Here is a 26,232-nt window from a genome sequence, read left to right as displayed (position 1 = left end):
CGGAAGCATTACTTTTCAGCAGGCCCTCGTTCAGTATAGCGCACTGTGGGTATTCCGCGCATGCGTCAAATCAAACTGACAGACAGACGTAGTGCCGTGACCGTCGTTGCTCTCTGTCGTCTTCGATTAGAGCAGATCTTGCAGATGACAGGGTTCCATCCGCTGTCCAACTGGCAGCCGCTATCACGGTTCATCCGCTTTTCCTCCGGGCGAATTTCCACGGTTACTTTAATAATGGAGTCCAAAAAAGGTGTCCCTGTGGTCAGCATCACTGTTCTTTCTCCACTGTATGTCCAGTGGAAATACGATGTTCAGGAATAGTGGACCTGCTTGGTTATAAACAACGACTGCAGCGTTGATGTTCAGCGGAGCGTTCTTTCACGGTGCGTATGGTCTAACCTACGTAAGCCATACCACGTTGGTATTTTGTTGATTCCGGCCTTCCGCAATAACAAGTCGTTCTTCACTGATCCGAGAAAGTCTGCTATCGTAGATGACAGAGTGGCAATGGAGAGGACTGCTGAGTTCCGTAGTTCCACCAGCGAGGGCGCTGCCGCCGGGTAATGTAGTCCGTCATCATGATTTTGACACATGCGCGGAAAACTCACGGTGCTCTATACTGTTTATTGCGGACAGTCTTCGATGGCTCACTTGGGGATGACACGCAGGCACCCAGCTGGAATATCGTGGAATGTATTGTACGACAACCGGCTGCAATGCCGAAATTTGTTTAAGCAAAGCTAGTATCTACGATAATGATAGAATCAGAAGAGAAATGAATTAAAATTTGTGTCATGGTCGGGACTCGAACCTGGGTCTCCTTACTTAGTAGGGAGAAATGGTGACCATTACACCACCGCTGAGCGTTACGCGATAGTAATTACATGGTCAAGAGTGCTGCACGAATTACCCGAGTAGAACGCCCTCCCCAACACGAACTTCGAATCTTAAGCTTATTTTCCCCCTAATTCGTCACTTTTGCCAGGGCTCCCCGGCATTGGAATAACAATCCAGCGTTGGACGTAATGGGGAAGTCCTGTATAAGATAACCTGTAGTGCAGGTACGTTCAACGCTGGAGTGTTATTCCAATGCCGGAGAGCCTTGGCAATAGTGACAATTTAGGGGGAAAATTAGCTGAAGATATGAATTGAACTGAGTGTTGTGTAGGGCATTCGACATGAGTAGTTTGTGCAGGACAATTAACCAAAGAGTTGCGGTAGTGCTAAGGGTCAGCATTTCTTCGGATTCCAGCCCCGGCCGCGGCAGAAGTTTTAATTCATTTCTTCGGCTTCTATCATTATGGTAGATAAAGATGGGACTTAAATGTCTCGGGAAGAATTTAATTATAACACAAGGGTCGTTTGCAAAAAGTTCTAATTCGGCTGTAAAGCTATCAGTTCCTTAAAATTCCTTTCTACGAGAGTAATATGATCTACACAATCAAACGGCTTGGAAACACCACATAAAATATCAACTGTGCGATATCTTATTATTTAAAACTTGTATTGGTTGATCGTTGTTAACAACTGTGGGTGCTATAGTGAGGCATGAGATAATTATGCCCTATTGCTTAGACTGTGCGGCTACAGTTTACAGCAACATCAAATACCATAAGAAAAGCATATCTCACGAAATAAGCGTCAAACGAAAAAACTACAAAGAATGAAACTTGTCTAGCTTCAAGAGGGAAACCAGATGGCGCTATGGTTGGCCCGCTAGATGGCGCTGCCGTAGGTCAAACGGATATCAACTGCGGTTTTTTAAATAGGAACCCCCATTTTTATTACATTTTTGTGTAGTACGTAAAGAAATACGAATGTTTTAGTTGGACCACTTTTTTCGCTTTGTGATAGATGACGATGTAATAATCACAAACGTATAAGTACGTGGTATCACGTAACATTCCGCCAGTGCGGACGGTATTTGCTTCGTGATACATTGTTGTTGTTGTTGTGGTCTTCAGTCCTGAGACTGGTTTGATGCAGCTCTCCATGCTACTCTATCCTGTGCAAGCTTTTTCATCTCCCAGTACCTACTGCAACCTACATCCTTCTGAATCTGCTTAGTGTATTCATCTCTTGATCTCCCTCTACGATTTTTACCCTCCACGCTCCCCTCCAATACTAAATTGGTGATCCCTTGATGCCTCAGAACATGTCCTACCAACCGATCCCTTCTTCTGGTCAAGTTGCGCCACAAACTTCTCTTCTCCCCAATCCTATTCAATACTTCCTCATTAGTTATGTGATCTACCCATCTAATCTTCAGCATTCTTCTGTAGCACCACATTTCGAAAGCTTCTATTCTCTTCTTGTCCAAACTATTTATCGTCCATGTTTCACTTCCATACATGGCTACACTCCATACAAATACACTCCTGGAAATTGAAATAAGAACACCGTGAATTCATTGTCCAAGGAAGGGGAAACTTTATTGACACATTCCTGGGGTCAGATACATCACATGATCACACTGACAGAACCACAGGCACATAGACACAGGCAACAGAGCATGCACAATGTCGGCACTAGTACAGTGTATATCCACCTTTCGCAGCAATGCAGGCTGCTATTCTCCCATGGAGACGATCGTAGAGATGCTGGATGTAGTCCTGTGGAACGGCTTGCCATGCCATTTCCACCTGGCGCCTCAGTTGGACCAGCGTTCGTGCTGGACGTGCAGACCGCGTGAGACGACGCTTCATCCAGTCCCAAATATGCTCAATGGGGGACAGATCCGGAGATCTTGCTGGCCAGGGTAGTTGACTTACACCTTCTAGAGCACGTTGGGTGGCACGGTATACATGCGGACGTGCATTGTCCTGTTGGAACAGCAAGTTCCCTTGCCGGTCTAGGAATGGTAGAATGATGGGTTCGATGACGGTTTGGATGTACCGTGCACTATTCAGTGTCCCCTCGACGATCACCAGTGGCGTACGGCCAGTGTAGGAGATCGCTCCCCACACCATGATGCCGGGTGTTGGCCCTGTGTGCCTTGGTCGTATGCAGTCCTGATTGTGGCGCTCACCTGCACGGCGCCAAACACGCATACGACCATCATTGGCACCAAGGCAGAAGCGACTCTCATCGCTGAAGACGACACGTCTCCATTCATCCCTCCATTCACGCCTGTCGCGACACCACTGGAGGCGGGCTGCACGATGTTGGGGCGTGAGCGGAAGACGGCCTAACGGTGTGCGGGACCGTAGCCCAGCTTCATGGAGACGGTTGCGAATGGTCCTCGCCGATACCCCAGGAGCAACAGTGTCCCTAATTTGCTGGGAAGTGGCGGTGCGGTCCCCTACGGCACTGCGTAGGATCCTACGGTCTTGGCGTGGATCCGTGCGTCGCTGCGGTCCGGTCCCAGGTCGACGGGCACGTGCACCTTCCGCCGACCACTGGCGACAACATCGATGTACTGTGGAGACCTCACGCCCCACGTGTTGAGCAATTCGGCGGTACGTCCACCCAGCCTCCCGCATGTCCACTATACGCCCTCGCTCAAAGTCCGTCAACTGCACATACGGTTCACGTCCACGCTGTCGCGGCATGCTACCAGTGTTAAAGACTGCGATGGAGCTCCGTATGCCACGGCAAACTGGCTGACACTGACGGCCAACACCGCGGTTCCTGGTGTGTCCTCTGTGCCGTGCGTGTGATCATTGCTTGTACAGCCCTCTCGCAGTGTCCGGAGCAAGTATGGTGGGTCTGACACACCGGTGTCAATGTGTTCTTTTTTCCATTTCTAGGAGTGTACTTTCAGAAATGACTTCCTGACACTTAAATCAATACTGGATGTTAACAAATTTCTCTTCTTCAGAAACGCTTTCCTTGCCATTGCCAGCCTACATTTTATATCCTCTCTACTTCGACCATCATCAGTTATTTTGCTCCCCAAATAGCAAAACTCCTTTACTACTTTAAGTGCCTCATTTCCTAATCTAATTCCCTCAGCATCACCCGACTTAATTAGACTACATTCCATTATCCTTGTTTTGCTTTTGTTGATGTTCATCTTATATCCTCCTTTCAAGACACTGTCCATTCCATTCAACTGCTCTTCCAAGTCCTTTGCTGTCTCTGACAGAATTACAATGTCATCGGCGAACCTCAAAGTTTTTATTTCTTCTCCATGAATTTTAATACCTACTCCGAATTTTTCTTTTGTTTCCTTTACTGCTTGCTCAATATACAGATTGAACAACATCGGGGAGAGGCTACAACCCTGTCTTACTCCCTTCCCAACCACTGCTTCCCTTTCATGTCCCTCGACTCTTATAACTGCCATCTGGTTTCTGTACAAATTGTAAATAGCCTTTCGCTCCCTGTATTTTACCCCTGCCACCTTCAGAATTTGAAAGAGAGTATTCCAGTCAACATTGTCAAAAGCTTTCTCTAAGTCTACAAATGCTAGAAACGTAGGTTTGCCTTTCCTTAATCTTTCTTCTAAGATAAGTCGTAAGGTCAGTATTGCCTCACGTGTTCCAGTGTTTCTACGGAATCCAAACTGATCTTCCCCGAGGTTGGCTTCTACTAGTTTTTCCATTCGTCTGTAAAGAATTCGTGTTAGTATTTTGCAGCTGTGACTTATTAAGCTGATAGTTCGGTAATTTTCAAATCTGTCAACACCTGCTTTCTTTGGGATTGGAATTATTATATTCTTCTTGAAGTCTGAGGGTATTTCGCCTGTCTCATACATCTTCCTCACCAGATGCTAGAGTTTTGTCAGGACTGGCTCTCCCACGGCCGTCAGTAGTTCCAATGGAATATTGTCTACTCCGGGGGCCTTGTTTCGACTCAGGTCTTTCAGTGCTCTGTCAAACTCTTCACGCAGTATCATATCTCCCATTTCATCTTCATCTACATCCTCTTCCATTTCCATAATATTGTCCTCAAGTACATCGCCCTTGTATATAGTATACTCCTTCCACCTTTCTGCTTTCCCTTCTTTGCTTAGAACTGGGTTTCCATCTGAGCTCTTGATATTCATACAAGTCGATCTCTTATCTCCAAAGGTCTCTTTAATTTTCCTGTAGGCGGTATCTATCTTACCCCTAGTGAGAGAGGCCTCTACATCCTTACATTTGTCCTCTAGCCATCCCTGCTTAGCCATTTTGCACTTCCTGTCGATCTCATTTTTGAGACGTTTGTATTCCTTTTTGCCTGTTTCACTTACTGCATTTTTATATTTTCTCCTTTCATCAATTAAATTCAATATTTCTTCTGTTACCCAAGGATTTCTACTAGCCCTCGTCTTTTTACCTACTTGATCCTCTGCTGCCTTCACTACTTCATCCCTCAAAGCTACCCATTCTTCTTCTACTGCATTTATTTCCCCCACTCCTGTCAATTGCTCCCTTATGCTCTCCCTGAATCTCTGTACAACCTCTGGTTCTTTTAGTTTATCCAGGTCCCATCTCCTTAAATTCCCACCTTTTTGCAGTTTCTTCAGTTTTAATCTACAGGTCATAACCAATAGATTGTGGTCAGAGTCCACATCTGCCCCTGGAAATGTCTTACAATTTAAAACCTGGTTCCTAAATCTCTGTCTTACCATTATATAATCTATCTGATACCTTTTAGTATCTCCAGGGTTCTTCCATGTATACAACCTTCTTTCATGATTCTTAAACCAAGTGTTAGTTATGATTATGTTGTGCTCTGTGCAAAATTCTACCAGGCGGCTTCCTCTTTCATTTCTGTCCCCCAATCCATATTCACCTACTATGTTTCCTTCTCTCCCTTTTCCTACACTCGAATTCCAGTCACCCATGACTATTAAATTTTCGTCTCCCTTCACAATCTGAATAATTTCTTTTATTTCATCATACATTTCTTCAATTTCTTCGTCATCTGCAGAGCTAGTTGGCATATAAACTTGTACTACTGTAGTAGGTGTGGGCTTCGTATCTATCTTGGCCACAATAATGCGTTCACTATGCTGTTTGTAGTAGCTTACCCGCATTCCTATTTTCCTATTCATTATTAAACCTACTCCTGCATTACCCCTATTTGATTTTGTGTTTATAACCCTGTAGTCACCTGACCAGAAGTCTTGTTCCTCCTGCCACCGAACTTCACTAATTCCCACTATATCTAACTTCAACCTATCCATTTCCCTTTTTAAATTTTCTAACCTACCTGCCCGATTAAGGGATCTGACATTCCACGCTCCGATCCGTAGAACGCCAATTTTCTTTCTCCTGATAACGACATCCCCTTGAGTAGTCCCCGCCCGGAGATCCGAATGGGGGACTATTTTACCTCCGGAATATTTTACCCAAGAGGACGCCATCATCATGTAATCATACAGTAAAGCTGCATGCCCTCGGGAAAAATTACGGCTGTAGTTTCCCCTTGCTTTCAGCCGTTCGCAGTACCGGCACGGCAATGCCGTTTTGGTTATTGTTACAAGGCCAGATCAGTCAATCATCCAGACTGTTGTCCTTGCAACTACTGAAAAGGCTGCTGCCCCTCTTCAGGAACCACACGTTTGTCTGGCCTCTCAACAGATACCCCTCCGTTGTGGTTGGACCTACGGTACGGCTATCTGTATCGCTGAGGCACGCAAGCCTCCCCACCAACGCAAGGTCCATGGTTCATGGGGGGGGGGGGGGGGGGGGGGGGCGTGATACATTACCCGGGTTAAAATGGACCGTTTAACAATTACGGAAAAGGTCAATATCGTGTTGATGTATGATCAAAATTCCCAATGGGCGTGTGCTATGTATACTGCTGGGTATCCTGGACGACATAATTCAAGTGTCCGGACCGTAGGCCGGATAGTTACGTTATTTAAGGAAACAGGAAGTGTTCAGCCACATGTGAAACGTCAACCACGACCTGCAACAAATGATGATGCCCAAGTAGGTGATTTAGCTGCTGTCGCGCCTATCTGCACATCAGTAGCAGACAAACTGCGCGAGAATCTGGAATCTCCAAAACGTCGGTGTTGAGAATGCTACATCAACAGCTGCGACTTCAATGAGTAGCACTCACGTATTGACGTTTGTTGCGTCATAAGTGGCGCCCATTCGAGAGCCTATAATGTGATTAGAAACTTGAGAGGTGTTCTATCCACTGATATTTGTCTATGTTCTGCACGTCTCAGAGTTCTCATGAAGTCGTCTTCTGTATTAATTGCCCTATGTCAGATTTATCCTCTCCAATCAGAGGTCGCACCATCACAGTGCAATATTTAGATTCGTTAAAATTCAAACATCGATCGAACACAAATTCAGAACTTTAAATGTAAGTTACCTTAATGAGTTGCATACCAGTCACATTCGGCCGGCCGGAGTGGCCGTACGGTTCTAGGCGCGTCAGTCTGGAACCGCGAGACCGCTACGGTCGCAGGTTCGAATTCTGCCTCGGGCATGGATGTGTGTGATGTCCTTAGGTTAGTTAGGTTTAAGTAGTTCTAAGTTCTAGGGGACCGATGACCTCAGATGTTAAGTCCCATAGTGCTCAGAGCCATTTGAACCATTTTTGAACCAGTCACATTCGCGAATTTTAAAATAACTTTATATTTGGTATTACCCATTCGAGCTGAGATACTTCATCTGTGAACCTGATCCTTTCACAGTTCCACGTTTATGTAACATCTGTGTTTGTGTAAGGCAGGCGACATAATGTTTTCTGTGTGCCTTAGGGCGACAGCGGCGGCCCTCTGGTAGTACTAGAGGAAGACGGCGAAATCACGCAAGTGGGCGTGGTGTCTTTTGGTTCTGACTACGGCTGTTCACTTGGGTACCCAGGAGCCTACGCGCGCGTCACCACCTACATCGACTGGATCAACGAGAACTCAGTGCACGCTGGGCGCTGAGATCGCTGCAGATGAGCAAGTAGATCCAGTTTGTACACCAAGACAATAAATTACGCTGTAAAAACAAGTTCATAGTTGCGATTTCATTTAACCTCGTCCTTTGTCGAGCCAGAGGATTTTCCTAGTGTCCGGGTATGTTCGAGCTGTAATAAAGGTAAGAGCGTCCACGAGAGCAGCGATTCAAAGTGTGGCTGTCGGCTTTATACGAGGGCTGTCCAGAGAGTAAGTTACGATCGGTCGCGAAATGAAAACGACTACGAAAATCCGATAAAGCTTTGCAAAGATGTGTTGGGCAGTGTCTCTGGTATGACTCTAGGTAGAATTATGTCGCTCTTTTCATTCCTGAGCTCTCAGTGAGCGCGTAAAGATGTTATAGAAAATAGTGTCTCCCGCCAAGTATGAGGGCCTGTTGAGATTTTTCCCCTGAAGCTATGCAACCAACATTACGTAACAGTCGTGCGGTTTCTTCCTCAAGACAATTCTCAGCCTGATTCTGCAGGGGCAATGAAGATGTTCCTGCATCATTTCAATTGGAAATGTTTGGTTGCCCACAATACAGCCCGTAATTGTCTCCCACTGAGTTTCATCTCTGCTCAAACGAACCGCTGGCCATGAAGACAACATTTTGGCACAGACAACGAGCTTCAGGCCAGCATAGAGAATTGGCGGAAAGCACTGGCGGCTGCCTTCTATGATGAGGGTATTGGAAAGTTGGTACAACGCTACGACGAATGTCTGAGTCAGAACGGCGACTACGTCCAGAAGTAGCTGAAAGGTGTAGCTAACTGTTGCAAATGAAACATTTCTGATTTTCACTGTGATTTTCATTTCGCGATCAATCGTAACGTACTTTCTGGACAGCCCTCGTATAAGGCATTCATAACGGATTTTCAAAGACATCGAGTGAAGTGTTGACCAGTGCGTTTGTTTTGCCTTGGGACTAGAAGCCAAGGTAGTCCTAAACTTCTCACGTAACCTTATCCATTTATTCCACACTGTATTACAAAAGAGATAAATGGGAAGGTCGTCAGATTGTCAAAAGTGAAAATTCAGGAGTCAACGGTTTCAGAAACATAACAGATGACTGCTGCGCTGAAATTTTCCACATTGCTTGGGAAATGTAGACGGAAAACAAGTTCGTATTATTTGCCCTTCCCGTTATGGCTCTATGTTCAGATCCTACAAACATAATGTTCGATTGTGTTACTAGAAATGGTTGATGCCAAATGTAATTAGATAAATAATAATTTAATTAACGGAAGGCATCAGTTATGTGCGATAAAAAAATATATCAAATTAAGTTGTCATGCTCAAGAAGATTTGATGAATTTGTGTTTGCCATAACGTGTTGTATGAAGAATATTGGCCAAAAGAGAAAAAAATTATTTAGATGTGACTGACGACACTGTGAAATAACCTTGCTCACTGCAGAATTTAATATGTGATGGAGAAAATGTGGAACATTGTCCTACAGTGAAAACAACTTCAAACATGTAAACGTATCACTCATTCTACTTTCAACTGGGAAACCAGCTGGAGGACATTGTTTAGTAGACGGTTAGACACTGAAAATAGTATTTACGCGCCTCGGCAAAGGCTACCACAATAATAAGTAACTCCCCTCCTGTGCGGGTATCCAATGATTGTGGAAGTGCAGAAAGTGGACACAGGGTGACATATAGAGGTTTGGGTCGGTTCTTGAAGCATGATCAGATAGCCGAAGTGGTAAGGCGACCGCTCACGTAATGCAGGAATTTCACAAATTTTCATATGTCGGCAATAAATTGCACAACTATAGTCTCAATGTATTCGCAGCTAAGAATACATTTCTTATGCCAAATTAACAGGCTGTAAATGTTTGCGATCTCTTCGTAACTTATGTTTGTCGCAGTCTAATGTTATTTATTACAGTCATTATTGTGAAAAGGAAAACTTTTTCGCATACATGTTGCTTTCAGTTAAACTGTTACTTCCGTTCAATACTTATCTACAACGAATATAATTATGATGGTTATCCCCTTTCCGTTCCAGCGATGCAAGCCTCTCAGATACATCAGCAGTAAAACTTCCGGCATAGATTTTCGGCACTAGCGAAAAAACTTAAAGCAGTGGTTATCAATGCTCTTACGACTGATCAGCTTCTAAACGTAGCCCAGAGCGCTGCTCCAACATAAACACTGCTATGGCAATGCCATGTACGCTTTTCGCTGCTACGCTACTAGACTAGACTAGACTAGACTAGTATTGTTCTTGTCGTTTGTTGTTGCTCCAACGTAAACATGCCTTTAGTTATGAAAACCACCGGCGCTATACATTTTTATCACGAGACGAGTAGCTCGAGAGTGCAGTGAAGAAACCTATCTCAGCTATCACAGAAAATTCCGCATGTGCCTCGTGCTGAAAAGTGATGTCTCCGAATTTTTTATTCTGTTCTCAATATCGGTTGTGGTATCATGCAATTCACTCGGTCGACTTTCCTCTGCGGTTAGAGGAATCTGAATTAAAGCAGGGTGGAGCGTAACGTAAATAAGTATGTCGGTGCGAGAGAAACAGCGTACTTCAATCGAGTTTCTAACCGCAGAAAAATTAAAAGCGGTGATAGCAGAGAGGAATTTTTCACTCTGTCAACAAACATTCTACAGTGACGTTCTCAGCAAATTGGTCTCTCGTTGGGAGAAACGTGTTTGTCGTAAGCTGACTATGCTGAGAAATAAATATGTAGACATGAAGAATGAGGACGTAGAATGTTAATAAAGTTTGTTTGATTTAAAGGGCCATTGGAGTTTCACATAAAAAATTCCGAAGAATTACTTTTCAGCACGTCCTCATACATCCATATTCGTGACACACAAGTCATTCATGGCGGAGAATAGTATGGCTGTTACCTGCTCTATTTTCTGTGTCATTCAAGAATGCATCGGATGATGAAGAGCAGCAGTTAAAACAATCCTTCCAGGCTAGCTTAGTTTTCATGTCCATAATCTTCACTACTACTCCCTCATTTTTCCGAATGACTTTAAGCGAACGCTGAGTCGGTTTCTTAAAAAGATCCGCCACGTATTTCTTCCTCGAACTCTTCGAATATGAATTAGTACTCCATGTACGATTACTTTCAAATCGAAGGAACCGAAAACTCTATCCATACCCCTTCTATTTCTTCAGTAATGAATCCCGCAAGCGGCAATTATGAGTCTGTATCATTCAACGTGCGATCGATTATCTGTTACTCATTTTGTACACTATAATGGCCGAGCGGTTCTAGGCGCCTCAGTACAGACCCGCGTGACTGCTACGGTCGCAGGTTCGAATCCTGCCTCGGGCATGGATGTGTGTAATGTCCTTAGGTTAGTTAGGTTTTAGTAGTTCTAAGTTCCAGGGGACTGATGACCTCCGATGTTAAGTCCCATAGTGCTCAGAGCCATTTGAACCATTTTTATACACTATACTGAATATCAGCTGCAAATGTAACACCTGAAATCATTTTTGAGAAGAAAACCTTATTCAGTATGTCTACAGTAAAACAAGGGACGTTTGCTTAACTTTATGGATTTCTCTAATTTTGAGAGCTTACGCGTAAATCAAGAAATTCGACTGGCTTCATTTATATTCTGCTTCAGATTCCTACTAACCTGTTTTAAAGTTCTTACAATTGTCCCAGTCTGTCACAAGCTTTCTGTTCGACTGATTTTATGTGCGAATCGTTTTTATCCATCACTGCACATGTTTCTCACCAGACATTTTGTCCGGTTTGATGAGTGCAGTAACGTTTCAATAAAGCGGGGAGAAAATGTCGCTATCTTTATGTATTTAATAATGAACCGTCATTCTGCAATCGAATACGGGAAGGTTCGTCACTCTACCTTAAGCGTTCTTCCTACTCCTCAAAACACAATTAATCTTTCTCTTTTTTTAATGAATTATAAAGGTCTGCCGTCTTTATAAATCAAGTCGCTAACTGATGTTAGTGTAGTAGTTTTTCATAACAAATGGCGCAATTTGGATCCTGGTATTGGAAGGATATTGCCACTTAGAAGAAGGTATAATTAGATGAATGACTAACTTCACTTAACGAAGGTTTATTCAGCACTTGAACATACAAGTGCGCGGAGTGAACTGCCTCCGGCCAGAACACATACAGTACATATACAGCTACAGAACATTCCAGTACAATGATTCTTGACATTTGTGGATACTTCTAGAATGTACTCGAAACGAACATAGAAATTAAAATTGTACAGTCCAGGTGAGTTTTTAAATCAAGTCCTTCCATGCTACTGATTAGTATCATAACCACTACTCAGCTTCTGCTGCGACATTGCTCCCTGCTTAAGTGAACAGCGCCTCGGTGTTACGTCGTCCTAGTCCGGGAAAGAGTCATCGGTCCTGCATACTCCGACACCTGATGACTGATTCTCGCCCTGGTGATAATCGTCTTAGAACTTCTTTTGCCGTTACGCTCTTCGTCACCTTTCCGCTTGTTGCCTGTCCCTGGATCTTCGAATTTACCCTGGGTTGCAGGATCCTTATAGGGCTTCATTCGAAGGATGTAGACCGTATCTCTGATCTTTCTTCGTCTTGTGTCGGGGTCGAAATCTTAAACTTCATAAGTAACATCAGACAACTGTCCTACAACCTTGTAAGGTCCAAACAGCTGTCCGCAGCTCGTGGTCGTGCGGTAGCGCTCCGGGTTCCCGGGTTCGATTCCCGGCGGGGTCAGGGATTTTCTCTGCTTCGTGATGACTGGGTGTTGTGTGATGTCCTTAGGTTAGTTAGGTTTAAGTAGTTCTAAGTTCTAGGGGACTGATGACCATAGATGTTAAGTCCCATAGTGCTCAGAGCCATTTGAACCATTCCAAACAGCTCCTGAGGATCTTCTCAGAGAGACCAACCTTCCGAACAGGAGTGAAGATCCAGACGAGGTCACCAGGCTGGTAGACAACAGTGGGGTGGCTCGCGTCATACCTTCGGCGATCGTTTTCTTGAGCCTGCAGCGTGGGGAGTCGAGCTAACTGCCGAGCTTCCTCAGCTCTGGTTAACACCTGGCCAATGTAGTCGTCGTCCACGTCATCAAGATGTAACGGAAACACAGTGTCCATCGTCGTAGTCGCCTCACGCCCATGCACCAGGAGAAATGGCGTAAGTCCTGTGGTGTCTTGTTTGGCGGTGTTGTAGGCAAACGTCACGAAAGGTAGCACCTCATCCCAGTTGCTCTGCTCAAAATCGACGAACATTGAAAGCATGACGGCCAAGGTCTTATTAAGGCGTCCTGTAAGCCCGATAGTTTGCGGATGGTAGGCAATAGTCATGTGACGAATAATGTTGCACCAACGGTTTATCTCTGCCACAAGATTCAATTGGAAAACATTTCCTCGATCCTTAATTAACGACCTTGGGGCGCCGTGTTTTAATACAATGTCTTTCACGATTAATTTGGCTACCTCGGACACTTCGGCTGTTTTCACGGCTTTTGTAATAGCAGATAATCAGTGCAAACAGTGGAAATCGCCCTAGGAGGTCAATCCCAACACGCTGGAAAGGCGTTCTCATCTGGCACTCTAAACAGTGCGACACATAGTGACGGACGCTCGTAAATAAAACTGACCAGAAAAATCTCTTGCGGATTCTATCGTATGTCTTAATAAAACCTAAATGTCTGTCCTCAGGTGTGTCATGGAATTTCTGTAGAACGCATGTGTTTAGGAATCACTGGTAGCCACCTCTTTCCAAACGGATCGAAGTTTTTCTCGCAAAGTAATCCATTAACTACCTTAAATTGTCCTTTCACATCCTCTGACCGATTTAAGGCAAGCATAATCTGAGATATCTTGGCGTCCTCCTTCTGCTCAGCAGAGAGATACTGGGGTGCAGCGATATAGTCACCATCAAAACCTTGATGGTCTTGCACAGGGTTTCTTGAGAAACAGTCGGCATCTTGGTGTTTTCTTCCGCTTTTGTACACTACGGTAATGTCATACTCTTGAAGACGTAGTGCCCACCTGACGAGTCGTCCTGTTGGATTCTTAAGACCTGTCCACCAATGAAGTGAATTATGGTCTGTAACAACTGTGAATAGCCTTCCATAAAGATACTGTCGAAATTTGCACATGGCCCAGATCACATCAAGACATTCCCTTCCTGTAGTTGAGTAGCTTCTCTCGGCTTTTGTAAGTGTCCTCTCTTTTCCATCCGAAATTTGCACCAGAACAACACCTATCCCATATCCGCTGGCATCTGTGTGTAGTTCTGTAGGTGCTCTCTCATCATACAGACCAAATACAGGGTCAGTCGCCAGAGCTTTTCGCAGTACATCGAAAGAATCTTGTTGATTACCACCCCAGATAAATTTAGCATCAGCTTATAATAGCTCTTGGAGTGGCCTGGCTTTGATACAAAAGTCTTTGATAAAACGACAGTAATAAGAACATTATCTGAGTAAGCTTCTCACATATATAATACTTTTAGGAATAGGAAATTCCTTTATGGATCTCACCTTCACCGAGTCTGGCCGCACACCTTCGTTCGACATAAGGTGTCCAAGTATTTTGATTTCTTTTGCTCCAAAGAGATACTTTCTTAGATTAAGTTTCAGCCCGCCGTATTGGAGACAATTAAGAACCGCCCTCAGTCTTTTTATATGTTCATCAAATCTCTTTGAGAACACTATAATGCCATAAATGACAAAGACACGTCGTTATTTCAGGCGCCTTAGAATATTCGTTCAGAAGTTGCTGGTGCATTACACAAACCGAACGGCATTACCTTAAACTCATACAGGCCCTCAGGGGTGATGACTGCAGTTTTGTCACGATCAGCCTCATCTACTTCGATTTGCTAGTATCCCGAAAACATGCCCATAGCTGAGAAAAACTTAGCCCCCCTTAGACAATCTAGTGTATCGTCAATTCGTGGAAGAGGGTAAACGTCCTTTTCAGTTATCTTATTAAGCTTTCTGAGATAAACACAAATGCGCCAACTACCATCCTTCTTCCTGACGAGAACCACTGGAGACGATCATGGGCTCTGCAAAGGCTGAATGATGTCATTCTTCATTATTTTCTCTACCTCGTCGCGAATTATTCGACGTTCTGTTGCTGGCTTATTGGTTGATGGTCTCCAGTGCTAATCCAGTGCTTCACCGTCGATTTGCCTAATTTGCTCTTCACTTGTGGATTGAAGTATTCAGAGAACTCTGTAAGAATGGCAAGTAGCTTCTTCTTTGTTCCATAGTGAGATCTGGTGATAGTCGAGCTAGAAGATCTTGTCTCGTAGTGGTGGCACTAATTTCACCCACAGACTCGGCATGGGAGGTTTCTATGACGCTCAGCTGTTCTTCAATTAACGGCTCAGCGTTTGCTACGCACATGCGTCATGGAAGGATCTGAGGTTCTCGGCGACAGTTAACCATCCACAAATCACCGAATCAGTTCTTAAACGAGACGACAGAAGCTGGGATGACCAAATTATTCTTCAGTGGTATGCTTCTCTTACATCCACTAGAAAATCGATGGGTTGGTGCATGGCATGACACGTGACAGTTACCTTTCTAGCGCTGACTGCAGGAATGATCACTTCATCTAGCACACATAGTCTCCACACACTCGGATGCGCATCTTCCTGTCCACAGTATCTCATCTCGTCTAGTATAATCTTTGAGCGACCTTAATGTATAATTGCCTGAGAAGCTTTCAAAAAGTCCCATCCTAGAATGATGTCATGACTACACTCTTGTAAGACGACAAATATACCCACACTAATGGTACATCCTCCTGTAGGTTTTACTTATTTCCCACTAGCCACCTTCAGCAGAGATGTTTCGTTGTCGACGGATACGGTTTTCTGCAACTGGCGACGGTACTCCTCCGAAATGACTGAATATTATGCTCCAGAGTACACAAGAGCTTGTGCTGGTCGGCCGTCCATGACCATATCGACGTAGTTTCCTGTCATTTTTGTAGTGATCGGCGGCGGAGGATTTTTCTCTTCGCCGGCCTCACCTTCAAGGAAGGTCGCACCCTTTAGTTTTCCAGGCTGGGGTGGGTAGGTGATCGGCTGGAGCTTCTAAAAGGCGATGGAGACCTTGATCGGCGTGCTGGGGAGCGTCCTCTCAAGCGGCTAGCTTGTGGCGCTGGTGACCTACGTCGTCCTGCACCCACATCATCTTGTTTATCTTCGTTGCCCCGGAGTTGACGTCGGCTAAGATCGGTCTGCTGTCTTCTGGCGCGGGCGTCATCAAATATCGGCCGTCTTTCTCGACAATAGTGCACCACATGTCCCGGTCGTCCACAGTGGAAACATACTGGTTGGTTACCCTGGGTCCTCCAGACGTCAGTCTTCCTTGGTGCCCAAACAGGTTCCTCATGTGGCATTGTAGGAACGCAACTCTGCTTGGGTCTGGAGTTTTTAACCGTTTTAAAGGGAAATGAAGGACGATAGATTGGGTTCAATGTCTGTTCCACTTGCTCCCTTATGACCTCTTGAAGCGTCTCGGTTTTTTGTTCGCCGTGCAATCGAAGCGCCTTTTGAACTTCCTCTCTCAGTAACTGACGAAGAACACTTGTGAAATGAGTTGCTTCCTCCATCACAGACATCGATACGACGTCTGGAAGCCGTTCAAACATCTTGCGTGTAATTCTTTTTGGAAGCATTGTCTCGATATACTGGCACCATTTTTATGAAGTCACCTGCTGTCGAAACCTCCTTTAGGATACATGTCCTCAGCAACACTCTTCATGAGATGTGCAACCTTGCCTTCCTCCTTCATTCTAGGATCCACTATTTTACACAGCTCCAAGACGTCTTGAATGTAGGATGCTGTAGTTCCTCCTGGACGCTGTGCCCTGCACTTTAATTTATCTTCAGCCTTGCACTTCTGTCGTTGTGTGTCTCCAAAACACTTGTGCAGTTCCGCCCGGATTACTTCCTAGCTTGTGAACTTCTCCTCGTTGTTCTCATAACATCGCTTAGCAGTGCCCTCCAAGTAGTAAAATACGTTAGCCAAACATACGGTGTCATCCCATTTGTTAAATTTGGCTTTACGCTCATACACTTTCAGCCACTTGTTTGGATCTTGGTCATCGTCATCGGAGAACCGAAGGATGTCTCATGTGGTGACACACAGTTGCTGTCATCGTAACGTCCTCTCCTCCTTCTGTCTCCGATAGATTGCGATCTGTTGAACATGGCTCGAAGTCGGGTTTCTCGACACGTAAACGGCTGCTCTGTCGTGGCCTGATGGGAGCCACTGTGTCATCTATAATGTGCGCTATCACAATTTCCAATACCCAGCGTCTCTACCAGAATAACTTCACGTAGAAGAAGGTGTAATTAGATGAATGACTAACTTCACTTAACGAAGGTTTATTCAGCACTTGTTCATTCAAGGGCGCGAGCCAGAACACATACAATATATATGCCGCACAGCTACAGAACATTCCAGTACAATGATTCTCGACAATTGTGGATACTTCTAGAATGTACTCGAAACGAATATAGAAATTAAATCCTACAGTCCAGGTGAGTTTTGAACTCATGACCCTACATGCAATAGTTCAGTGTCATAACCAGTATCCCACAGTGTTACTCAGCTTCTACTGCGACAATATTCGTTATCAGTACTTGCCGGGGAGGAGGGTAAGAAAGGAAGTTGTGTGCCAACTTTTGAATTAAATTTCAAACCACTCTCCATGAGACTGCTTTTGAAGAACGTGGCGACGGGTAAGACAGATAAGCATGTGAGCTGCATTCGTTCTGCTCGAGAGGAGCTTCTCCATTTTCAGCATTCCACATCTATGCGAAACTGTAAACGCAACGTTATCGTACACAGCAAAAGGACTCGTTGCAGTTATGCAGACGAGCTTGAAACGTCTAACAGGTCGAAAAAAGACGCCGCCGGCACTACGACGTTTTCCAGGGCAGCGACAAGGGTTCTTCATATTGCCCGCTACGCATAAATTACCGGAGAGTGGTCTGGGCTTTGGATGGGTTCTGCCAGTCAAGTATTTGCTCAAATCAGCCGGCCGGGGTGGTCGAGCGGTTCTAGGCGCTACAGTCTGTAACCGAGCGACCGCTACGGCCGCAGGTTCGAATCCTGCCACGGGAATAGGTGTGTGTGATGTCCTTAGGTTAGTTAGGTTTAAGTAGTTCTAAGTTCTAGGGGACTGATGACCTCAGAAGTTAAGTCCCATAGTGCTCAGAGCCATTTGAACCATTTTTTTTTTTTTTTGCTCAAATCATTGTTCTACAATTATATTCAGTAAGGTTGTACTACACTTGAGGGCGAATGGCAAACCCAAGTGCTGTTATAAGAAGCTGCGCATCGCATCAACTGCAATGAACTCGACTGGACACTGATGAAATCGAAGGCGATGGGAGTGGCAAAGCTAGTGAGCAGTGGCAGTACTCCGTTAATTTTTGTTATGAAGTGAACACGTTGCTGCAGCGAGGTTTTGCTCAGTGTTTTATGTACCTATGCTCACTTACATCAGCAAAATCTATAAATCCGCTCACTAGTCCAGGAAAATGAACAATGTAACTCAGTCAAGAAAAACCATAGGAAGCTGAACTCTATTGGACGTCGTTCTAAACTGTCTAACGTTGTATGATACACTGAAGACACAAAGAAACTGGTACACCAGCCTAATACCGTGTAGATCCCCTGCGAGCGCGCATAATTGCCGCAACACGACGTGGCGTAGACTCGACTAATGTCTGAAGTAATACTGTAGGGAATTGGCACCATGAATCCAGCAGGGCTGTCTATAAATCCGTAAGAATACGAGGGGGTGGAGATCTCTTCTAAACAGTACATTGCAAAGCATCAGAGATATGCTCAATAATGTTCATGTCTGGGGAATTTGATGGCCAGCGAAAGTGTTTAAACTCCGAAGAATGTTCCAGGAGCCACTCTGTACTTGTGGGGTGTCGTGTTGTCCTGCTGGAATTGCCCAAGTCCGTCGGAACGCACAGTGAACACGAACACATGCAGGTGATCAGACAGGATGCTTACGTGCGTGTCACCTATCGGAGTAGTATCTAGACGTATGAGAGATCCCATATCACTTCAGCTGTACACGACCCACACCATTACAGCACCTCCACCAGTTTTAACAGTCCCCTGCTGACATGCAGGATCCATGGACTCATGAGGTTGTGTCTATACCTGTACACTTCCATCCGTTCAATACAATTTGAAACCAGACTCACCTGATCAGACAACATGTTTACAGTCATCAACAGTCCAATTTCGATGTTGACGGGCCCAGGCGAGACGTAAAGCTTTGTGTCGTGCAGTCATCAAGCGTACATGAGTGGGCCTGCGGCTCCGAAAGCCCATATCGAAGATGTTTCGTTGAATGGTTAGCACGGTGACACTTGTCGATGGCCCAGCATTGAAATCTGCAGCAATTTGCGGAAGGATTGCACTTCTGTCAAGTTGACCGGTTCTCTTCGGTTGACGTTAGTCCCGTTCTTGCAAAATCTTTTTACGGCTGCAGCGATGTCAGAAATTTGCTGGTATTCCCGATATTCACGGTACACTCGTGAAATGGTGGTATGGGAAAATCCCCACTTCATCTCTACCTCGTAGATGATGTGTCCTGTCGCTCGTGCACCGACTATAACACCATGTTCAAGCTCACTTAAATCTTGATAACCCGCAATTGCAGCAGCAGTAACCTATCTAACAACTGCGACCGACACTTGTCTTATGTAGGCGTTGCCGACCGAAACGACGTATTCTGCTTGTTTACATGTCTCTGTATTTGAATACTCATGTGTGTGTGTGAAATCTTATGGGACTTAGCTGCTAAGGTCATCAGTCCCTAAGCTTACACACTACTTAACCTAAATTATCCTAAGGACAAACACACACATCCATGCCCGAGGGAGGACTCGAACCTCCGCCGGGATCAGACGCACAGTCCATGACTGCAGTGCCTAAGACCGCTCGGCTAATCAGGCGCGGCTTGCATACTCATGCTTATACCAGTTTCTTTGGCGCTTCAGTGTAGTTTTCTGAGAGATTTTTCGGCGCATCATGTGTAAGCCCACTATCAGCATACAGTAATAATAATTTCAAAAAGCAGACATTTACCATAGGACGTATGTTTGCTGCCAGTTCTAAAACATCTTGATGAAACCTTCAAAAACTATATATATTGTCAACTGTTCACAACGCATTATTGAATAACGCTCTTTGTATGTTTTCTCAAAAGAAGGATAAACATAAACACAACATTATGAACAAAAACAGCTTCTGAAGGGCAAATATTAGTATTATAAAACAATCAGGTACATGTCTACAGATGTACTCAGCAACTTGACAGACGATGTTAAATGTTTTGTGAGTAATGTAGAGCAATTTACGAAAAAAAGAAAGTAATTTTTAGGCAACCCCTCCTACTCCATTGAAGAGTATCTTCATAAAAATTCATCGTAGTAATATATTTAATTACACGCTTCGTGTTACTTGATTTCATTGTAATGTACTTAAACAAAATGCACATTCTTACTCAACAAAAGCACACAAGACTTCTGGTGGCAGCGTCGGTAAAAGGGTCTAATACTACAAGAAAGAAATGTGAAGAGAATCAGTGCCTACCATGGAGTTGGCAACGCCTGTTGCCCTCGGTACATTGAACGTATCGATTACCAACAGGTAGGTAACATCTGTACATATCAGAAAACGTGAGGACGTATTAATGCTTAAAATAGTTACATAAGCTGAAAGTATATAGATAACCAAACTAGGCCTAAAGCTAGATGAATTTCCTTGTAAACATAATTTAAAAGTACCGGTAACAGTTCGCGATGCTCTTTTCGCAAACTTGCTGACAAATATATTCTTTGTAGGGAGAATCATCAGTTTTCAAAACGTGTTGCGCAGAACTGTCATGATTTTGCACAGATATTTCTATCACTCCACGCAAAGTTTCGGCCAATATTTTCTTACATCTTTCGGTGTATTTTTCCAAGTCTTTGGCCTTTGCGTTTAAGACGTTGAAACTCATCATCAGATGACAATATTTAACAAAACAACCCCAGCGTTTAAACAAAATTGTTTTGTGGAGGAAAGGCGTCCCTAACCAGTTTTGCCTTACATATTCAACAATTAGTAACAAATGATAGTAGAAACACACACCGCTTCGTAAACCACACTCACAAAATTTGAAGCTTACTGGAGAATCTAAAGACTACTCACGTGCCCTTCTGTATAGGTTCCAGAACATAGAACTTAATTCCTCCATGACAATGTATGTTATGGAGATGGAGTGGTTTGTGTGCCTCAAAGATACAGGTAGTGTAGTACCGTAGGTGAAACCATGTCAGAAAGTGTAGAGAGGACAGATTAACGTGCGGTACCAGAAGAGCGCAGCATTTACAGAAGTCTGGACTATTGACTGACGCTGCTAACACCTAAAAGCAGGGGGAAATTACAACTGTAAAATTTCCTCGAGATATTTGGCTCTACCTTATGGTTTAATGATGATGGCCTGAAGTGAAATATTCCGGAGGTTAAACAGTAGCTCATGTCCCAGCAGGGAATGCACAGGAGGGTGTTAGTCATCAGAAAAACGAAATTGGCGATCTACGGGTCAGAGCATGGTATGTTACATCCCTTAATCGTGTAGCCAGATTAGTGAATTTAAAAAGGGAACTAGAGAGGTTAATGTTATATATATATATATATATATTAATGAAGCGACGTAGGAGGAAGAACGGAATTTCTGGTTAGCTGAGTACAGGATTACAAATACAAAATCAAAGAGGAAACACAGAAGTAGGCCTGAAACTGAATAAGAAAATATCTGAGTGAGAGTAAGTTGTTATGATCAGTACGAATATAGTGAACGAACTGTCGTAGACAAGACAGAGATGAAGGCCACACAAACAGCAGTAAGAACAGTTTATATGCCTATTTGCAGGGAAGCTAATAAAGAGTTTGAAAGACCACACTCGTATGATGAGGTAAAATAAATTGTTCAGTTGGTTAAGGGATACGAAATCTTAATTGCATTGGGAACTGAAATTCGATAGCAGGAACAGAAAGAGAAGGAAAATAGCATGAGAATATGGGCTGGCAGAAGGACAAGTCGCCAGAGCATGTCGCAGTGCTCAGCGTAGCTGTCTAGTAAAGAGGAGAAAGCGATTCTAATTCTTGTCTGGCATAAATTTCAACGGGAATCGGCGAAAGGCAGCGAGTATTGAAGATAATGGGCCAGGGGCACTACATTAGTAGCGTGTGGGTAAGTTGAAAATGTGGGAGAGATGAGAGGCGGGTTAGGATAGTCCATGAAGTTGGCGGAGCGGTCAGGGTATTTGCCTAGTAAGCAGGAGACCTGGGTTCGAATCCTAGTTCAGTAAAAATTTTCGATTTTCCCCCATTGATTTAAATCAACACCCGCTCGGAGTCAATGTCAATAATCTCTCTGTGCCATTGCTAACATTTGGTTTAAGAAAGATGAAAAAAATGTTCTATATGTGCAAGAATCGCGAGGTCATCTTAGGGTTGTAGATATATTAAATAATAATAAGAGAGAGAGAAACTGATTTTAACTTGAAAAACATTTCCACCTTGTGATGTGGATCATGATGATGATTTATTCGTCATAAACCGGACACTAAAACCGAATAAATTGGAGGAAGGTAAGAAATTAAGGACATGAGACCTTCAGAAGTTGAAAGAACAAGAGGTTGTCGAGAGTTTGCAAGACTGCGTTGTGCAACTGCTGACTTGAACTGGGGGGAAGGAATAACAGAAGAGAATGTCTACCGATAATTTTGAGAAATGATATCATAAAGAAGCAAGTGGTTAACTACGCAAAGGCATAAGGCCCTGTAGAATTCTTTGGATACCGCAGAAAAGTTTATTTGATGGAAGGAGAAAACATAAAAGTGAAGTAGGGGAAAGGAAATAGAACGTGTGAAAACTGGAATTATAATAATAGATTACTGCAGCCAAACTGGCCATTTAGTGCATGGAGTACAGGACTTATTCTCTATCGCTATTATTATTCTTAGTCACTGCAGAATTTCCGGCTGGTCCCGGCGGAGGTTCGAGTCCTTCCTCGGGCACGGGTGTGTGTGTTTGTTCTTAGGATAATTTAGGTTAAGTAGTGTGTAAGCTTAGGGACTGATGAACTTAGCAGCTAAGTCACATAAGATTTCACATACACACACACTGAGAATTTCACCAGCAATTCTGTTCTGATCCTACAGATTAAGACATGATATCCCTCGCACTGGTCACCGCACCTCTGAGTGTTGCACAGTTTGTGGTGAAATCCATGCACGGAGAGACTTGTCACTATGTGGCAAAGTTCGTATCCTCTCTGCGTCAATTCACGGTTTCTCATGGCATCTGTAACATATCCTTCCATATCTTGCGTTTCTTCTCATGTAGTTGCATCATTAAGTCCTACTAGGCTGTCGTCACTGGTAGTAAGTGCTTCAGTCGCAGTTTTTCTATGGAGAAGGGCTCTCTGGGAAATTAATGCGCAAGCCTCGAGAGTGTGTATTTGGAGAGACATAGCATCCTTTTTAAGTGAGTAGCCTTCAGCTTCTCTATTTTTTCGAGATCTGTTTTCTTCAGATGAATCCATATGTTTTCCAGTCCGTAAATTGCAACAGTTTCAACTTTGATTTCAAACAGAAGTAGGGCTGTTTCCAGGGAGAGTTTGCCTATCGACTTGATATCATTTATAGCTCTCTTTGCTGCACTGGCTCCGCAGTTCATGTGGCGTGTGAATATTGTTCCCTGTGACTGAAGGGTAACTCCTGGGTACTGGTGACTGACTTTAGTGGTGTCTCTCCAACGTAGAAAGTGCCGGTCCTCCTCCTCTTCTGGACGTCATGAAGACTATCTTCTCTCCATTTAAGGATAGGTCGTTTTTGCGTGCCCAGTACACTAACTGGTTGAAGGTTTTCTGCAGATGATCGTCCGAAACTGAGGTTAATACCATGTTGTCTGCATACATGAGTAGATTTACATTGTCGGGTTTTATTGTCTCAATGATGTCTGCCGTAGCTAAGATAATTTGTAAGGGGCTCGTGGATCACCTTGCAACACTCCAACTGTTTGCTGTATCAGGCTAGACTTATCTATACCATCATATATTTCCACCCAGTTGTCAGTGAGAAGATCTCTGATTGGCAACAGTTAATGTGTTGGACCTAAACTGGAATTGACAGGAAGATCAAAATGGCAAAGCAAGTATTACTAAAGGCCTTTCCTGACAGTCATTTGAAAACTTTCCTTGGTCATTACCGCTTTGGTTTTCAAACAATATCATAGGATGGGACAGGAGAAGAAGACGGCCGTGATAGAACACGCGCTGTGAGAGACCGATCGCGCAATGAAATTCGCCATGCAGGTTCTCTCTGTGGAGAATTATCGCGCCAGTTTATTCTGGGGAGCTATTGAAACACATAAGCATGAAAGTAGTTTTAAAAGACTGGATTCCAGTGCTGCAGAGAATGGCTGTTGCAGATAACAGGAGAGAACCACGGTGGTAATGACAAGAGACAGTCCTCGGACGTTGGTGCGGCAGGTACACACAAACTCCGGCCGCGGGCTCGAGTCTAGCCCGCCCCAGTAGTGGAAAATGAATCCTTGACAATGCCAGCCACATACGCTGGCGAAACGCTAGAAACAATCGTTGAAGAGACGTCAGCCAAATAACCCAAAACGAAAACCAACAGGCAATACGTCAACAAGTGGCCTCAATTTCGTATGAAGTAAATTATTATGTCTGTTACTGATCAGCCACGATAACTATAAAATGTGCTTTTGTTTATTAAATGTGGTCACAAAGCTAACTACTGTATTGTAAATTGTTCTGTCTTTGCAAGTTTTAAATTTTGTGACATGACACGCAACCTTGAACTGGCGTGTCGTCCACAACGTTATCTGAATCCTCATTGTTGTGTACAAGCTTCAACCCTCAATACTTCAGTCTGTCTAGTACAAACTGGTGGTGAACCACATTCCGAAGTATCTTCGAGAAACCATCGACATACAAGTTCTCAATATTTTCCGTAAATCACTTGATGTGGATTTCTGCATGGACTCTTCAGTCGGCCACGACAGATTTCCTCATCTGCCCCGGTTTATTCAGCTATGCTAGTGCACGATCATTAAATATTCTAATGTCTATGCTAAACCTCGTTCGAATGAGACTTGCTTCATAATATGTTTTCTGTAACTATGCACAGTGTTAGTGTATGGTGCACAACATTAATAAAGTATTATACATTACTAATTTAATAATATCTCTCAGTTACTTGCTGTTTGTGTCCATTAGATCATACACTCATTCTGTAGAAACGCAGCGTACGTGTGAGAGAATTCTTGATTAAGTTTGTAAGTGTCATTGATCAACAATTATCACTTAAGATTTTTTTATATCTCTGTAATGTCATTAATATCTCAGTTCAATTATTTGCTATCTAAAGCTTTCTATTGGCAGCATGACACTGTCCAAACAAATCAGATAAGACCATAACTTTCAGATTCAATCTTTTTGTTGTATAACAGGTGATGTTTATTCACTTTTTGAGTGCCTGCTGACGTTATTTCGAAATATTTTTCAATTTGAAACTAAATCACTTTTTTTATTGACTACGGAGTTGCTGATCGTATGACTGAAGAGTGGGAACGTACAAATATCGTATACCCTTCTCGTTCTCATCCCTGGTCTCACTTTCACAAAATCAAATGGGCAAAAGGTAATACTTCTGGTTGGACAGCGAATCGTAATGAAGATTTTGGTGAGTGAAGGTATACATTCCATGACTTTCCAGCACAATTCTCTAATGAAATTAATTTCCAGACCTAAGAGTCTGTAGAAAGAAAGAGTTTTACTGAAATGAGGATCAAAAATATTCAATATGATCGCTGCTCCAACAGTTTCTAACTTTCTTAAGTTTGCAGTCGTCTAGGAGCCCATCAGCCCCCATTACAGATGAGAGTAATTCAAAAAAATTCTTGAGGAATGGTTTCCTCGATTCGTTATTTAAAAACAGAAGAACACAAAACTTGGAATTCTTTGCCTGCATTAATTGGCTAAGAAGAAGAGGGGGCTGATTCCCTCTACAGAAATCTAACTTGAGTTGGTTATTTGTGAGGGAAGTAAAGACGGATGTTCGGAGTTTAACAGTCTGTCAACATTAGTGGCATTAGAGATAGGGCAGTAACTCACTTAGACAAGGATGGAAAAATAAACTGACCGTGGCCCGTTCAAAGGAATCATACCGGCTTTCGCCTGATATAATTTGGAAAAATGACGATAAGCCTAAATCTGAATGGATGGGGTCCGTTTTAGTCATCGCTTCTTGCTACTATATAAGAAAATGGACCATAAAATAGTGAGGCTGTATGAGTGAGAGCAAAATACAGGTTCTCTTCGCTA

General features: G+C 43.7%; 1 protein-coding gene across 1 annotated transcript in view; it reads left to right on the top strand.

The window, feature by feature from the left end:
• LOC126456187 (brachyurin-like) overlaps positions 1-7,825 on the top strand; it is a 62,008-nt gene extending 54,183 nt beyond the window's left edge. The window contains exon 7 of the mRNA XM_050091941.1: positions 7,652-7,825. Within this exon, the coding sequence (XP_049947898.1) occupies positions 7,652-7,825 (174 nt within the window). The remainder of the gene's footprint in view (positions 1-7,651) is intronic.
• The last annotated feature ends 18,407 nt before the right edge of the window (positions 7,826-26,232 follow it).

This window comes from Schistocerca serialis, chromosome 2, assembly GCF_023864345.2.
Source record: "Schistocerca serialis cubense isolate TAMUIC-IGC-003099 chromosome 2, iqSchSeri2.2, whole genome shotgun sequence".
In the NCBI taxonomy this organism is placed as follows: domain Eukaryota; kingdom Metazoa; phylum Arthropoda; class Insecta; order Orthoptera; family Acrididae; genus Schistocerca; species Schistocerca serialis.
This window is presented reverse-complemented; position numbering and strand designations above follow the sequence as displayed.